The sequence below is a fragment of the Cydia strobilella genome, chromosome 25 (assembly GCF_947568885.1).
Source record: "Cydia strobilella chromosome 25, ilCydStro3.1, whole genome shotgun sequence".
NCBI classification, from domain to species: Eukaryota; Metazoa; Arthropoda; class Insecta; order Lepidoptera; family Tortricidae; genus Cydia; species Cydia strobilella.
The window spans coordinates 8,139,367-8,157,726 of NC_086065.1; the positions used below are offsets into that span (position 1 = coordinate 8,139,367).

The 18,360-nt window shown below is 33.7% G+C and overlaps 1 protein-coding gene across 1 annotated transcript; it reads right to left on the reverse strand.

The window, feature by feature from the left end:
* Positions 1 to 8,574: 8,574 nt before the first annotated feature.
* LOC134752688 (ephrin-B2a-like) lies at positions 8,575 to 11,205 on the reverse strand. Its single transcript, XM_063688367.1, has one exon. It carries the CDS (start codon positions 10,660 to 10,662, stop codon positions 9,877 to 9,879), a length of 786 nt encoding a protein of 261 aa, XP_063544437.1. The 5' UTR covers positions 10,663 to 11,205; the 3' UTR covers positions 8,575 to 9,876.
* Positions 11,206 to 18,360: the final 7,155 nt, after the last annotated feature.

An 18,360-nucleotide genomic window follows, 5' to 3' on the forward strand; every position in this document is an offset into this window, starting at 1 on the left:
TCTGAGGGTTTATTCATAGGAACTATTATTAAGGATTTATTTGATGGAAGCAGTTTACACTTGCAACCATAAAATGGTCAATTTTAGTTATAAATGGTCATACATGTCCCCCTCTATAATTTTATGTTTAAAATAAAATATCTGGAGAGATAGAGAACCAAACCAGTATAATTTGAAGTTATATGGCAAAATACGACGTTATGTCGTAAAATACTAGACTATAAAATGACTCCTCTTCGTACAAATATAGCCTATTTATTACCTTTAAATCGATTGCTGTAAAAGACATTAAAATGTCCTTTACGTCAATTGAGTCTAAAGATAACCATAAAAGTAAAAATAAATACCAATTCATATAAAAACGCAAAGCATTTGCTTTTAACATTAAGAGTATTTCTGTTTATAATTCAGGACTGAAACGCTAAAATATAAAATATAAACCTGGATGGACTTTTTAGTAAAAATTTCACTCAGCAGAATACGGTAATTATAAAAAATGGAATGGGGTCATATAAATATTAATTACAACCGCCACTGAGCAAATTAGCCATTTCATTGGTTCTATTTTATGGAGCTAGACTTTTAATGCCCTTTATAAAGTACAGAATGATTTTAAACGTAGTTTTTAAATTTTGTATTTTCTCATCGTTTAAAAAAAAACGAATTAACTGCTTTTAAATGTATTAAAACGCGTGTCATAAAGTTTTGCCAAAGTAATCTTATATGAAACTGATATTTAGAAGTAATTTTTGTCTTTTAAATAATTTTATTGCGGCAAATTTCACGAGCTAAATTTTTATCTGTTATCTAAATATTTGAATATCATTAAGCTACAGCTATTAGCTAGTAAAAGTAGTTTTATGTTAACTACAAACATGAGTCTAATAACGTCTATGTCTGTTACATCTGTTAGTTACGAGGAAATATAAAAATATCAAGGAATTAAAGTTTATAGCTTACAAATTATAAAGACATGGACATGATTCAACATGTGGTGTTAGAATTCAATCAAAACATTTGATGTCAGCTGCATGACACATTGCGGGTGCCCACAAATTATTAATGTTGAAAGCTATAAATAATTAAACGTCACTAATGCTGTTTTATTGTATGATTTATGGGTTTCCCGTTTATAGTGTAGAAAGCATATTTAGATATAAAATATGATATCAACATGATATTAATCTTGGTGTGTCTCACTTGCACTTGATACAAAAGGTATGCCCAGTATCAATTATGTTAATATCATATTTACAAAATCTGAATATGCCGCTTTTTCTTTTTTTTTTAATTCATGTGTTTGTAATTATGTTACAAGTTGATTTAACTTACGCGTGAATGTTTTATTGAGATTGTTTGCTAGTTAAGCTTTAATGAGATCACTCTTTAAGGGGCCCACTGACTATCAGTCCGCCGGGCGATATCGGCCTGTCAGTTAGAACAAAAATTTGACAGTTCCGAACAACTGACAGGTCGATATCGTCCGGCGGACTGAAAGTCAGTGGGTCCCTTTAGCGATAAGACCGGCTTTTATTTTACATCTCCGTAAATACCTGTTTTTATGTATCAGGTCCTCTATAAAGATTATTTTATGGTAATTACTCTTAATTCATTTAATAAGTAAAATATGACATTTTAAGATCAAATATTAGTAATAATTTAACTTAACTTACCTTACCATGATCTGATTTAACCAATTTTTGTACAAGAGAAAATAAAACGCGTAGGTAATTGTACTTTACAAAGGCCATATGTGAAAGTAAAGCTCCAAAAATCACCAATAAAATTAGGCACGTTTATAGGAGTAACTCTTCTATCTTACATTACTTAAACGGTTTTATCAATTCATATAAATATTCATGTCAAATTAAATGACAAACTATTTTAGGTTATCTGTAGGTCATTTCCAAACAAGAGCTGATTTATTTTATTTTAATTGTGTCATTCTGATAAGTATAAAATCAGTTTGTTACTTATAGTTCAAGAGAAAATGAAGTTTATACAGTGTAAATAAAGTTTAAATTTGCGCGCAACACAATATCATTGTGATAACTTGACATTCGTCATGGTCATAAGGTTAATTGATAAGCTTCTGTGAAATGATACCAATTAAATGGCGCTTAGTACATATTATATCGTTTAAACCATTATTAATTGTGTACACGCTAATTTAAATTGTTATGAAGTAAAAAGTTGTTATTGCACAATAATTGTTTTATTCCAGGTATTTGTATAGCCTAGTCCTGCCCAATGTGATCTTTAAAGGACATATTCCATTTTTAGCATGTTATGAATAAATAGCCTGGATAAGTTGTTACACTGTTTTTTTTAATTGAAACGTGAACCAAATGAAAATCAACTCTATTTTCCAAATACTTTGGTTTAAATTTCAATGGCTTAAACTGAGTATGGTGGGCAGGACGAGGATAGATAACTAACGGTTCAAGTTCAATGTTTCGTAGAGTCATAGAACTCAGAGAGAGACATCTTAAGGATAAAGCAGAGGGTCTACCGAGAACCACGTTCGACGTGTTGCCTCCCTGTCACACTTACGTACGAATTTAAAAGTGCGACAGAGAGGCAACACGTCGAACGTGGTTCGCGGTAGGCCCTCCTGAACAAACTGATCCTAACCCAATTATAATAAGGGAAACACTATGGTGCCCCAAATATTTTTTTAATATTTTACTTTAACTGAGTCCCAATTATCAAAAAACATACACCATTTAAAAACAAGTAAGTATCGTGAAAATCATAATTTATAAATGTAGACATGATTTATGTTACTATCACTGTATAAACTATAACTTGTCTTATTCTCTCCGAACTATATTAAATTTACAAATGTAACCGGTTATTACTACACAAAACTGGTTCCGTATATCTCATTATATCATATATAACGAACATAAATTAACCCGCTATGTTTGGAAACCACCGACATAATTATTTAATTATTATGCCTTCTTGTAATTAAAACTAGCGGACTGATTTTCAATAGAGATTCAAAATGAGGTCTTTTTAATTAGGCAATTATTTAAAATCTAAGTACACAGCACAACTAATCAAAAACTAGGATGAGAGAGATTACTATAAAAATGCATGCTGTTGGATTTTAAACTATACTTATACCCATGTCAGTATTTAGTGTAAACTTAAACACCATACAGATATTATGAAATAATCAGCTTCAAGTTATTGACGAAGTTTTAAGTCACAGTTACAAACAATATGAAAGTCGCTAGACCTCATACTATATTGTACTAAACTTAAATGCATTATTTGTGACGTTTTCAACCAAAAGGTACCACATTGTCGGTTGATTTCTAATTGAAGCTATATGGAAATAGCGCCTTACTGACAAGCGACAATAAGTACCCTTTTGATTGAAAATGGCACATTTTAAAATAATTATTAGGCCATCGTGATATAGGAAATCATTATTATCTAATATGTTTTTTCTAATCGATGATAATATTTCAGTAAATTTCGTTTAGTTTAGGCCGTATTTAAAAATAGTGTTCATGTCTGATTTACTGACAAAATCGTTCATGAAATATGGTTTAGAAAACAAACTGTGCGTTAATTTGATTTATCCGTAAGATATAATTCATAATATATTCAGATCGAATCTTCTCTTTAGTTAGCCATGCCTAAAAGCAAACTAAATAATTGCAATATTTATCGTGTAAAGATCTTAAGTAAATGTAAAAAATACTGGCGGATCAAATTGTGATAAGTAATGATTCACACCAGTTTAAACTTAATTTAATAACGAATGATATAATTATCCAGCGTGAAATCTACAAAACAAATGTCACTTAAATACACAATAACAATTTTGTAGCAATTGTTATAGTTTTTGTAGCAATTGTTATAGTTTTTGTAGCAATTGTTATAGTTTTTGTAGCAATTGTTATAGTTTTTTGTTTTGTTTGTAACGCGATTATTTCAATTTTCAAACCTTTGTGGTTAACCACAGGCGATTTTATCTTTTTATTCTACTTGTATTTTCTAATTAAGTATTCAGATTTCATTACCTTATAAAAATGTGTATTTTATTGCATATAAAGAAATCTTGCTACTTGCCTACGCATCTTAACTTATCATAACTGGTTCTAGCAAGTATAGGTATAATATACATAAAAAGCAAAGATAAAAAGTTGTAGTGTTTCATTGAACTGTAAAGGTATTAACTTATTAACAAAAACTTCTTTGTGTTCGATCAAAGCCTGAGTCATGATTGTATGTCGATGTAAGAACAATGTATTTTTTACAGCACGTTATAGGTATGATAAAACACATTCGACGTAAGTGCCAAAAAAAGAAATGTCCCTTACGCCACAACCGTCACATTTGAATCATCAAATTACAAAAAGACGTGAAAAATTCTATTTTTAAACTTCTCCCGTCCACATCCCGCGAAAATAATATGAAGCCGTCATACATTTATCACGGTTTGAATTCTTTGATGTCACATTTAACTCTTAACCACCATTTCTTAAGAGAATGACTTCTGAAAAATAACCTATGTCACCGGACATTTTATAAATGAAAACTGACATATTTAATTTAACATGAATAATGGGATAATTTATTTTCTGGAGTTACAAAATTTTAGAGTGAAATATTGCGTTAATTTAGATGTTATCTTTTTTACAAAATTAACAAGCAAAATAAGATGTCAAAGGTTTTGTGGAATGTCACTCAAACTGATTAAAATACGATTATTAGGACAAAAAATTCAGTATGACTGAAATTTCCTGATTAGAAAAACGGTTATATCAAGAAAAAAACAAATTTCAGTTAAATATATCCAAAAAATTCAACCCAAACTTTTTTTTACATTTCATAAGACTTAAAAGTCAGGAATTTTAGCCAAAACAAACGAACGTGAGTTTTCTTCTCACAGAAGCATTTAAAAGCGATTAAGGCGTTTATTTTAAACTACCATAAATCATCAGTAAATTGCACTTTTTATTATTAATCACCGAAATATGATCCAAGGTTTAAGACTCGGTTAAAATTATAACCGGCAGGTTAGTCATTATCCCTTCTCAATCCTTCGTTGGGGAACAAAAATAGCCAAAACTCTAAACAAATGCTCGCTTGAGACATCTGGACTGGAAGGATGGAAGTTTATGTAAACTTTCTTTTCAATTTGGAAATTTAGTGACATAAACAACGTTTTAACGAGTAATCTTGATCCATTTTTTGATCTTTTCTCAGCATAATATTGAAAAAGTAAGGCGAAATTTGAAAAATTATTTTCTAGATTGTTCAGTTAAGGTATATTACATTTGTTTTGAGAATGTTAAAAACGATTAGAAACTTTTCGTGGAATATTAAAGTGATACATTTAATATTAGCATGAATTTGAATTCTAAAGACATGAATTCGTAGTACGAGTAAGTAATATAGAGTCGGACCAATGTGGTTTGCATGACATTTGCAAAGACTAAGAGTGAAAATGTCATCAAAATGTTGTTTATATGAAAATGTGACGTTATGATGACTCTTCCACACTCTTTCTAGTTAAATTCGGTGCAGAGTTAGAATCAGAATCATATCATTTATTTGCTTTACGTATAAATACATGCAAATACAGTAGTTAGCTTAGTCTCTACTTGTTCTTTTTACATTCGTCTGGCAAATTCCTAAAAATATCAAGACATCCGTCTTATTTGTCCTTAATTTATGTCCGTTAATTTGCTTCATTTTGTTTTATTCCGTTATTTAAAATGAGAGTGACCTTTAGACCAAAATTCCAGCTATTGTTGGCATAAAATAAATCTTGACTATCCTATCCTTTTAAAATTTCACAATCACAATAATACAAATGTCGTAAAGGACATTCTCGGTGATGGCACTTACGTCCTTTAGTTCCACTAGATTTTTGTTTAGTTTGAAATAAAAATAGATCCACTCAGAAAGTAAGCAAGCTTAATAGCTTGGGGCCATAAAAGAACATTAAATCTGTGTTTAGAACACAATGCATTAAGACAATGTCAGCGCTCAGGTTGTTTTAACAAATTTGACGCTGTTTTGGTTTGGCTTTTACGATCTTAAAATGGCTGTTACGTCAATTTGGCATATTAGATGAGATAGGTAATAAAATAATAAAGTAAGCAATTGACGTAGGAAGAATTGAGGAAAGCTGAATAAAGCTTTTATTTATAAGAATGAAGCGAAGTTTTCAGAATTCTAATAAGTATGAATAATTTCAATATATTTCATGAATCATAACGATACAATGAAAGCTCATTGTGATGTTTTCTTTATGCCTTAATGCCGACATGACAAGCATACTTCTATTTTATAATAGGTACCTTTATTATATACTGTTTTATTTTATAATAGGTACCTTTAGTATTACTGTTTAAAATCATTTTTAAGCTGTATTTTTTGAGTTTATAAAACGCGTTTCATGGTTATTCTGATTACTGCATGTGTCGTAAATCTTGTGTATTATTAACGTAAGTATCTATTAAATCTCTCTGTATTTTATGACACAACAACTAATCATTTTAATCACATATTTCACAAAACGTTTTATTAAAGCGAATGTGTCGTCACTGACACAATAAATCTTTAAACGTACGTATGCAATATGCATACATGCACTAAATTTTACTTCCAGAAGTTTTTACACTTCACAAACTAAGATTAATGAACATACCTACAAGACCAATGAAGAGTTTTTTAAAAGACTACAGTAAGTATAGGCTTCTTTAAATAAAACCGGCTAAGTGCGAGTCGGACTAGCCCACCGAGGGTTCCGTACTTTTTAGTATTTGTTGTTATAGCGGCAACAGAAATACATCATCTGTGAAAATTTCAACTGTCTAGCTATCACGGTTCATGAGATACAGCCTGCTGACAGACAGGCGGACGGCGGAGTCTTAGTAATAGGGTCCCGTTTTTGCCCTTTGGGTACGGAACCCTAGAAAATTGTACAGGTTTTAAAGTGTCGGCAACGCACATGACACACGTGGAGTTGGAAGTGTCCATAAACTACAGAAACCGTTACGCAGGCAGGTATATTAAACGTCAAGCTGGAAGTATACTTGTTTGCCACAGTCGCAGTATACATATCGGTATATGTACATATAAAACACAATTATTTAAAGCCCAATGATTTGCTAATTTCCTTTTAGATCTCCAGCAATTATTCGTTTATAAACTCAGTTTTAAACGTATTTTATGATGTCAATTTAAAAACAATATGGCCGATGGTAATTGGATACTCCTGTTCCATTTCATTTAGTCGTTCCACTTTAACTTTTACTTTTAAATTAGAGTAATAAACCTACAAATGCTGGGTTATTCTTAAATTTCTTGGACGTTTCTACCTGCTTCTATAATTGTTACCATTGCTAACCTATCTTTTGTGAATGGGTCGAAAAAAGGGCCCGAAGGACCATTTATCTTTGTCTGTCAGTTCTGCTGTCTCATATTGTAGTTTGAATGATTATATAGGGATCAATAAATTATATTAACTGCATGGATATCTGGAGAATGCCTTTGAGATGTGAAACAGTTCATTAATGTAGAGTTGTAGACTTGTTTCTTACAAATTGAAACAGATATATAGGTATGGGCACAAGAGTTAGTCACGCACCAATAACAAAATCATATAACGAAGGCGAGATTTTGAAATTAGTATTTTTTTCGTACCGTTATTAGCAAGTAGAACCGCCAACTGCAATATGGACCAAAAAGTTTCTAGAAGTTTTTTTCAGCTTAATATCGTGCGCTTTAGCATTCACTCATTCATTCATTCAATACTGTTTTGCGATTAGTTCTCTGTGGCTGTGTGTGTAATCTTTTACCTCAACTTTCCTGCTGATACCACCTGACTCAATAGTGATTTTCAATTCTCTAATGGATGCTTGTTACCCTGGTGTCAAATCAAATGCAGCCTTATATGAGTATCAGTATAAAAGACAATTTCAATAATCGAATTTAGTTAGTTAGAAAAACCGCTAAGTTAGTTAAACTTCAATAATATTACAAGGGTATATTTTCTAGAAATAAATCGCCAATTTGATCAAGAGAGTGATATTGAGTTTGTATCCAAACCATTATCATAAGGCACCTTAAATCCAAGATGGCGGACGAATGCAAATAACTGTAATCAAGTCGCTAACGGGTTTGGCCGGTTGGCCCAGTGTTTAAAGGCATAGGTCGTGGGTTCGAGTCCCGGCTGTTTCATCGTAAAGGGTATTTGAACGACAATACGTGTGTGACACCCGTGAAGTTATGTAAGTAGCCTTCGTTGATTTCTTTGCATTCCGAGGTTCGATGTGGTTCGAGTTTTTAAAATTTGCCTACCTATTGATAGCGACACCTTATTTTATTTCATGTTGTGTTCAGATTGTGAAATGGTTATTTTATTGTCTAATATTGAAGATTACTTTCTCGTTTAAGACAGTTCTTAAAACTTCTTCAAATAGTTGGAGTCTAAGTAAACTCTGCACTGAAGTGTGTGTGTGCTACGTCATATTTTCACAGGAATTTGACTACACTTCCACACTCTTTCACTGCAAAACTTTGTGCAGAGTTATCTTGATAAATATTCGTTTTAGGCCTGTTTGTCTTTATTGTCAATGGGTATTTTCCAGTATAGTTTAAAATCCAACAGTTCCGTTCTTAATGTCTACCTAAATTATCTGTCTAGATGCGTATGGCTAACAGAACCCGGACTATTTGAACTATTCAACTATTTGACTATCTGTATGTTTGTCTGTCGACACACTCATGGCACGGTGTGCTAAATGCTGTGATCTTAACAATGGTTTTGTTGATATTTAGAATAGCAAGCCTTAGAAAAATAGTTTGACAGGGATGCTATTATGATGGACGAAATTCCACAATTTCTTAAACTCAAGCAGTTAAAACTAAGTCTTGTTTCTCCATAATTTAATATAATTATTTAGAAATTGCTTTCTAGAATATAATTCAACAGATTAGTGTTATGTCTTTTCATATATTAAGTTCCGTATCATAGAAAACATATATTTCTTTGATAGAATCTTCTTCAAGACATTAATGATATTTAGGAGAATAGAAGACTCAGTTAAAACGTGAAATTTTATTCGAAACTAAAGTTGAGGAACTTTGAGTATCAACGTTTAAAGTGTTTAAACCATTGAATTTTATATCAAGTCTTGGTCATTATTTCAGGTGTTTATACAAGACTTGTGGTGTTAAATTAGTTTTTATATCGAGCAAAGGCAGTTATTGATATTACTATATAGTTGGCTCGTTTTAAATTATCTATAAAAAGCAGAAATGCAAAATCAGTCGTTAAAGAAAGTATATTCGGAGGCGAAACTATGCATTTTTCAATATATGTAGACTTATATCACATAATAAAAGCATAATGAGTTAATTACATCCTAAATAAAACCAAAATCACAGTATTTCTGGACAATTTCATAACTTGCCCCTTATTTTTTTTCGTATAAATAATTTCTAAGATACTTTTTTCAGGAAAAAAATTGTCTTTCGAACTAAATACAAACTACCTAATTCGTTCTAATCCCTATCCGATTCTAAGTCGTAATCAATCTTCATTGCATTAATGAAAATATAAAAAAATGCATATACCTAATGGTTTAAGAAACCTATTTTACCATTATACATGTTAACATTATATATATATTTAAATGAGTCCATAACTAGCTCCATGTATAGATTAATTAGTAGGCCCAATACACTTATACTAATCACCTTTAGTGTTCACTGTTCACAAACCATTCACGAGTAGACTAAGGAGTCTGGGCGGAGATGGAGCGTGTGTAGTTGTGTCGTGTGTGTGGGGCATGGCTTGCCAAGGAGGTCTGGGCGCGGCGCTCGCGTCCGGGCGCACATTCACCGAGCCAGGGGCGCCAGCACCGCGCTAGCAGCCAAAGCTAGAGCCAGAGAAGACGCCAGCGCCGCCCCACGAGAATAACTCAGCTCCTCACTCTTCACCACCTCATTCGGCGATTTGTCGTACTTGTGCGTCTTCTTAGGCTTAATCGTCGTCATTACTGTTGTTGTTGTTGTTGTGGTAGTAGTTGTAGGCGGCGGCGGAGGCGGAGGAGGCGTAGGCTGCGGAGGAGGGACAGGAGACTGCTCCTCCGGCTTACAGCACACTCGGAAAACCAGCTTCATGTTATGACTTAGACAACGCCCGCCGATCCGTCTGTGCAAATCATCTTTGCTTGACGTCGATATGAAATAATAATCTTTCCCAGGCAGAAATTCTAAGCCTCCTGGTTGGGGCGTGAACGGGCGGAACGTTATAGTGAAAAACATCAGCTTATGCGGTTTGTCGCATATAGCTATTATACGTGGATTTGGATTCGTTATCCTACACGTATCGTACTCCTCTTTACTCACATTATATATTATATACTTCTCCGTGTCCTCCTCAAAAGTCCCCGGAGTATATACAGGACATATTATGTTAACTTGGTCGTATTCGAATTGGGGATTGCCATTATTCAAATCGAAGACATGATCTGTATTGTCTATTCTAAATATGCTGTTAGTTGTGTTCCAATGGATGTAGAAACTCTTTGCGAGGTTCCCCATAGCGCTTTCTACGAAGAATATTAGCACTATTACAGTCCACGGCGTTTGGCGCAGCCCGAGATATCCGAGGGACACCATTCTGTAGCCTTTAGTTCACCAAAGCATTATCCGATCGAAATATTATTTAGCATCCATCCGCTCTGGCGCTACCGATCCATAATCCATGCACAAACACATTATCTCGCTCTTTCCATGTTAAAAACACAACACTTTACACATAAAACACAACCAAATCCGTTTTCAACGCTGCGAGTCCACCATATTTCTTGTCCGCTGTGAGATTCTATTCATCGATAAAGCAAAATTCCATGGTACGTGGCCGCTCTAAAGCGATCGAATACGTGTTTTAAAACGACTAAACACTGGTTTAAACACTTCACTAATAACGCTTTAATCCATAAGCGTAGCGAAAACGTTGGAATTAATCAATACATCACAGATTTTTTACAATACTGAGGTGTTCTTTGTATTGGGGGTGGGACGCGGAACGGCGTGGACACATATGCTCGGGGCGGCGGCGGCCGGACTACTGGCTGGAATGCAGTCCGTACGCATGCGACAGCTCCCCTCCCGCGCCGCGCAGCCGCGTCCCCTTGGGGCGCGTTCGCTGTAGAGCTTTTGAAAGCGTCGGTATTATTCGAGACCCAATGGTATGAATATTGGGGCGCTGAATGCAGCGGTAACTCGTAATGGTTCATATTGCACCTTTCTAAGTAATAAGGGCCTTTGTAATAATACCTTAGCTTAGTCTAGGTAAAGAATGCTTGTGTTATATTACATGAAACTTCCTTATCGCTATTTCTTTTGAAGTCCATGAGAATATTTAATTTATTGAGTAAACGAATTCTGCAAAAGCTTTTTATGATTTATTAGATTAGAATTGATAAAAAGTATTCCAATAGTTAAAATGTATTATATCATCAATCACATTAATTGGCACATCAATACATCCTTTGTTAATCTTTTAGAAAAAATAAAAATGTATTTAGGTTTATGATAAGTGTCATCTAATTTAATATGATGCTATAGGTATAATTATTAAGCACATATGTAGGTATATATATATCTTACAATCTCAATTAAGTATTACGTCTCGTCTCATAAATAAATTTTCATTAACTTTTACATATTTTATAACTTTGACGAACACAAGTGCGCGTGCGGTTTAATTTTTTGAGACTGGTAGCGCCATCTACACTATTTTCGTTAAACTACGTAACATTTAGAATAGATTCTTTGAAAATATATCAGAAGAGTATGTTAACTGTATTATTATTATAAGTAAAATAATAATAACTCGAACAAGCCTACTTTCGTCACTCCAAAGAGGATATAATATTATAGAGCGGTACTGTCATAGCAAAGATAGATATAACTCCGTCATAGATGGATACAGTCTAAGGAAAAAACGTGCCTCGAAAATCACGAAAATTTGACTCTCGATCAGATGGCGCCACTAGTTTTGGCCTACACTCGTATAGAGGGCGTTGACTGTTTCGTTTGTTATTTATAATTTTAACGCATACCAGTGAAAGAACATGGGTCAAAATCATATAAAAATAATTAATGCAAATAAAAAAATCATTTATCCATATTTAAATACATTTTATCGTATTTTTATAAATATTTATTTTTAGTTTTAAAGTGTGTCGAAAGATGGCAGTGAATTTACTGGGGTTACAAAATTTACTATGACAGTACCGCTCTAGTATAAGTTACTCTATGGTCATAGTAAGTTTTGTAACCACAGTAAATTCACTGTCATCTATCGACACACTTTAAAACTAAAAATGAAAATTTATAAAAATACGATAAAATGTATTTAAATATGGATAGTTGTTTTTTTTTATTTGCATTATTTTTTTTTAATATAATTTTGACCCATGTTCTTTCATTGATATGCTTTAAAATTGTTAAATAACAAACGAAACCGTCAACTCCCTGAGTAGGCCAAAGGTACTGGGGCCATCTGATCGAGTCAAATTTTCGTGATTTTCGAGGCACGTTTTTCCCTTAGACTGTATCCATCTATTACGGAGTTATATCTATCTTTGGTCACTCCCTGGAGTGAGGAATGTGCGACTTTCCTCTCTCTAGGGAGTGACGAAAGTGCGACTTTCCTCACTCCAAGGAGTGAAACAAAGTAGCTTTTTAATTTAGTGAAGGCCACGAACTGCCACTTCATACGTCTATTACAAATTGTTTTTTTTCTGTATTATTCTGTGTTATTCGAAATAAATTTTAACCTTTAATATGTTCTCACTACTGAGGTGAAAAATTATATGTGTCACACGAGACGAGAGCAAAGTTATTTTACAGCTCGTGTTTTTGAGTCCCTCGCTACGCTCAAGATTCTAACTTAGAATCACTCGCTTTACTCATGATTCAATTATAGAATCTTTCGCTTCCTCGGGTCTCAAAATTAACACTCGCAAGAAAAACCAACTTTCCTCTCTTGTTGCACAAATAACTATTTTCACACAACATTAAGAAAACACGAATAAAAAACTAATTCTGATTTAAACTTTCACGATTTTTAATCATTATTATTTACAACGACGGGACATAATCGCGTAAAATAAATTAATTACTTACGCGATTAAATCCCGTCGTTGTGAATAATAAAAAAATAATTAACAATAAATATAAAACTAGGTATCTACGTTTGTAGGTATGTGCCTACTTTTGTCGATACAAAAAGCCTAAAATGTTATGAATGCCTTTTTGTATCGACAAAAATAGGCAATAGGCTTTTTCAAAATATTAATTAGTGCAAATTATCACGATGAGATCGTGAAGGGCAAATCAGTGACAAAAAAATCGTCCAGAAGAAGAAAACTGAATTATAAGTATTATGATTAATTTAGTCAAAACCCTGTCACCCACGTTAGTTTGACTTTTGTCTAGTTATCAAGGAATCAAATCATTTATTACCTATTAGTGTTTACATTTCAGTTACCGCAGGGTTGTGTCAGCCAACTTATTAGGTATTTATTTATTTATTTATTTATTTATTTTAAACTTTATTGCACAAGAACAAGTACAAAAGGCGGACTTAATATGGTATGTCTAGAGGAGGGGACTATATTGGGTCGCATAATAATTAATGTAATGTTTCGCATAAAAATCATTTCGCATAATTGTTATTGTGTTGCAACTTTCACATTTGTGAAAAATTATAAAACAAACCTAACCTAACCTACCCTATTTTACACAACGTATGCAAAACATTTTCGAAAATACTTTCTGTTTCAGCTGGAGAAAAATTATGCGAAAAGAGTTTTATGCGTAACATTACATTAGGACAAACAAATTATTATACGACGAGATAAGCACCCCTAGAGGAGTGGGTAGTCTATGGTAAATGTTAATAGTTGGGTTGTACTTTGTATGGAATCCATGCTGAGTCTGATTTGTAGGTGTTTTCCTGCAATTAGTAGCCTTTCAACAGTTTCAACCCAGCTGTCTACGTGACACGGTATATTTACCGGATTACGAATATATTATGGACCCCGCAGCAAACATAGGTAGGGAAAAAAGCGTTTCAGTCAAATCTCACGAAATTTTAGTATGTTGTAGATTTAAATCTCCTGGTTATTTTTTTATAAGAGCACAAATCTCTCAGAAGTATACTTTCAAAAATAATCAAGTTTATATTTTTCTATTACTATGAGGTGTTTCTTGATCGATACATTGAATAGAATTTATCAGTTCAACAATGACACATACTGACAGTTACTGACAATACTGACTTAATGAAGTCATATCATAATGCAGTTATCAAATGTAGATTTTACGAAGCACCTTCTAGAAATAGAAAAATATAAACTTGATTATTTCTGAAGGTATACTTCTGAGAGATTTGTGCTTCTTTGACATGAAATCTGGTACTTATGGAGAGTACCGAAGTTTGTCATGAGACATAGGATAGTTTTTTATATTTTTATCCCGGAAATCATCCCTTAGAGCGTTTTCACATCGTCCGATCCGAGATCGGATGTAGGATCCTACATCCGCGTAGTCAGGCCGCGGGGGCGCGCCCGGGCGCCGTCTTTAGCGGTCACGCACACTAAAATCACCCCGGAGGTATTAAATTTTTAAGTTTTTCCCGAAGCATCATCATTGACCATCTTCGTTAGGAGAATAATTTTGTCTAAAAAACGACAAATACATTACATACATATATACATATAATCACGCCTATTTCCCGGAGGGGTAGGCAGAGACCACGGATTTCCACTTGCTACGATCCTGACATACCTCTTTCGCTTCCTTCACTTTCATAAAATTCCTCATACACGCTCGCCGGTTTAGGGTGCTCTTGACCTGGCCTTTCTTCAGGATTTCCCCGATCTGATCAGAGAAAGTCCGCCGAGGTCTGCCCCTTCCAACTCCCGTTTCTACCTCTCCCTTATACACTCTCTTTGTTAGCCTCCTTTCACTCATTCTTTCCACGTGTCCAAACTATCTCAACATACCTTTCTCAATTATTGTCACTACATCTTCGCTCAGTCCACACTTTTCCCTTATCACAACATTACATAGGTAAGCAAATAGTTAATCCACCCAATATCTAAATAAATATATTTCCAGCAAGCGTAGTTAAAATTTTTTTTATCCAAAATTAGTCCTCGAAATAATATAGATTTTGTCACACAATTAGAAAAGCCTTAGAAATTCGTCAATAGCATTATTCCGCTCTGATTCCCCCGTAATATAATTAGTATTATTTTAATCTAATTAGTACCAACTGTGCGTAGGTCAAGTGACAAACTCATACTTATTAAAAAAGACAAATTGTTGACCAGAACACCAGAATAACAAAATACTCATACTCATATTTACTCATTTATTCATAATATTCTTAAAATATTACATGTCAAACATCAGAATATAAATTATTATCATCACATAATTCACATAATTGATAATGAAAACAAATTATGTCTAGAATTAAAATTACAATAAATCATTATGTTCAGTAAATTAAAAATACATTATAAATAATTATGTCAAGATTAAAATATCATGTATGTATGTATGTATGTAAACACTTTATTGTACATAAGACAGATTACAAACACAATAAAAGAACATAAATATATACAATGTACAAAGGCGGACTTATCCCTATAAGGGATCTCTTCCAGTCAACCTTTGAGCAATTGAGAATGAAACAATAAACAGATCAAGATAGACAAACGAACACTATGAACAGAAAGTAAATTATGGTTCAATTATTACAAACGTAAATAATTAAAACCTGTAATCTAGAATATAAAATATCCATATAAACACAAATATATACCCATAAATACATATATATACATATATATATATATATTATCACAACTAAATAAATAATCTTAGTACTCAACTAAGTACAACACAAGTCATCATGTCATGTTAGTAGTTAGTACATAGGTCGGGCATGTCGAATAATTGCATTACAGTATAAAAAGTTTTATCAATTAGCCATTTTTTAAGTTTGCTAATAAACATATTCGTACTGTCTAATATTTTGATGTCATTAGGCAGCGCATTATAAATCTTAGGACCTAAGACATGCATGGTCTTTGAAGACTTGCTTAGTCTGTGGGGTGCTGATAGTAGTCGTTCCTTGCTTCCTAAACGAGTGCGTGTGGGTTTGTTGGTAACAAAAGTGCGTTTATGTGTGTGTACGTGTTTAGCTATGTTAAATATAAATAGTTGGTCAAGCAAATATTGTCAGTAGAAAAACGCGCGAAATTCAACATTTCTGTGGGTGTGGGATCCCTTCGCGCCTACATTTTTTAAACTTGCCGCCTTTTTCTACTGACAAGATGCTTGACCAACTATAAAAACCGGACAAGTGCGAGTCCGACTCGCCCACCGAGGGTTCCGTACTTTTTAATATTTGTTGTTATAGCGGCAACAGAAATACATCATCTGTGAAAATTTCAACTGTCTAGCTATCACGGTTCATGAGATGCAGCCTGGTGACAGACAGACAGACGGACAGCGGAGTCTGTAATAGGGTCCCGTTTTTACCCTTTGGGTACGGAATCTTAAAAAGAACCTTGGCCGCTCCGATATATCTGATTGCGACTGTACAAGCCCTAAATCTAAAAGCCTGACTTGTCAAGCACTAAGTATGACTAAGCATATATCTACAGTGTTTTAAAAGGGTTGTTTAAATTTCACAATGCATTAGTAACACGAGAACGGTATGTTTGTTTGCTTTATTGATAGCCTACGTTTTAGGGCGCGTGCACACGGACATTGGGTCCCTTTGTTTGACATAACTATTGAAAGTCATAATGTAATGATTGTCATATTATCATTAGTCATAATTCTGAAACCGTTAACTTTTCAGGATTTTCCTCGGGTTATCCTAAAGCACATAAAGATAGGTTAGGTTTGTTTTATGGCAATCCTGAAAAGTTACGCGTTTCTGAGAAAAACCAAATTATGACTAACGAAAATGTGGACAAACAATACATTAGAACTTTAAACTATATGGGAAACAATAGTGACCCCACGGACATACAACATACATAATATAGACGATTTTCATATAATGTATACGGGTTGTTGAAAGAAGGTGTAATAGAGAGTACTATCTCCAAGCGGGTGTTGTGTCTGGGGACCGGAGTTCTATAAAAGTTGGTTAGGTTAGGAGTTAGATTTCCTCTTCCTCCTTGCGTCGTATTCCTCAGTTTTGAGGGTCGTAACCTCCCTTTTGTATCACTTTCTCTCTTACGATCTTTCTCCATCTGCTTCTGTCTTTGGCGGTGTGGAGAGCCATGTGAACTGTGAAGTCAAGAGCGGTGCGGATCGGGTCAGACCAACGTATTGGACTGCGTCCACGTCCAGGCCTTTTCCCTTCAACTTTGCCGGTCACAAAAAGCTTTTCGAGGTTGCCACCGTCTTTTCTTGCAATATGACCGAAGTATTCAAGGACTGCGTAGACATTCGGAGGAGTTAGATTTACAGCAACTGATATTCGGAACTCCGTAGGCTCAATGTAGAAAATGTATGGCTCTTCATAGAATTGCATTATTTCTATAGGAAGTGGTTATACTTACGCCATACGCAACCACAAGTCAACACGGTAAATAACAAAAGTTATCTCGTCTCATAACAAATTGTATGGATTAATACTGAACCCTAATTTCAGGTAGGGATTCAAAACTGTGTGCTTTTTTTCGCCAATATAATATCAAATATCTCCATAGTTTATTGTTGCTAATTGAATCTTCATTGTTTTTGATCGATAAGTACCTAACTTAAACTCACAGATCTACCAACACAAAATGCCTAAGACACTACAAGTATTAAGTTACTTAGTTAAGGCAAAGATACATTGATTGAGACTTTACTTCTCTATTACAATTAATTCTCTTTGGTTTAGCTATTGATGAACCAGTTATTATTTTTGCTTACAAAATTTTATACTTTATGTCGACTATTCTGAATCATGTTTGTATGTTTATATTATTCAATATTATTATCTTAATTTATATGATTGTCTTAATTTATATATATGACTTATGTATATTTTTAATGACATAAATTAACTTAACTAACTTAGCGGTTTCACTCACGTGTTTTTAGTCACTCGCGCGACATGTTTCGGAGAGGCTTGGTCTCCATTTTCAAGCACTAATAGTGCCTAAGTGAATAGCGGTCACGACGGATGGGCGTCACGTACTGCGTGTATGTCGCGCGAGTGACTAAAAACACGTGAGTGAAACCGCCAATTTAGTTAAGTCAAAGATAGATATAACTCCGTAA

Bases quoted from the DNA above. Each gene is read 5' to 3' on its own strand.
- LOC134752688 (XM_063688367.1), bottom strand. From the start codon at position 10,662: ATGGTGTCCCTCGGATATCTCGGGCTGCGCCAAACGCCGTGGACTGTA.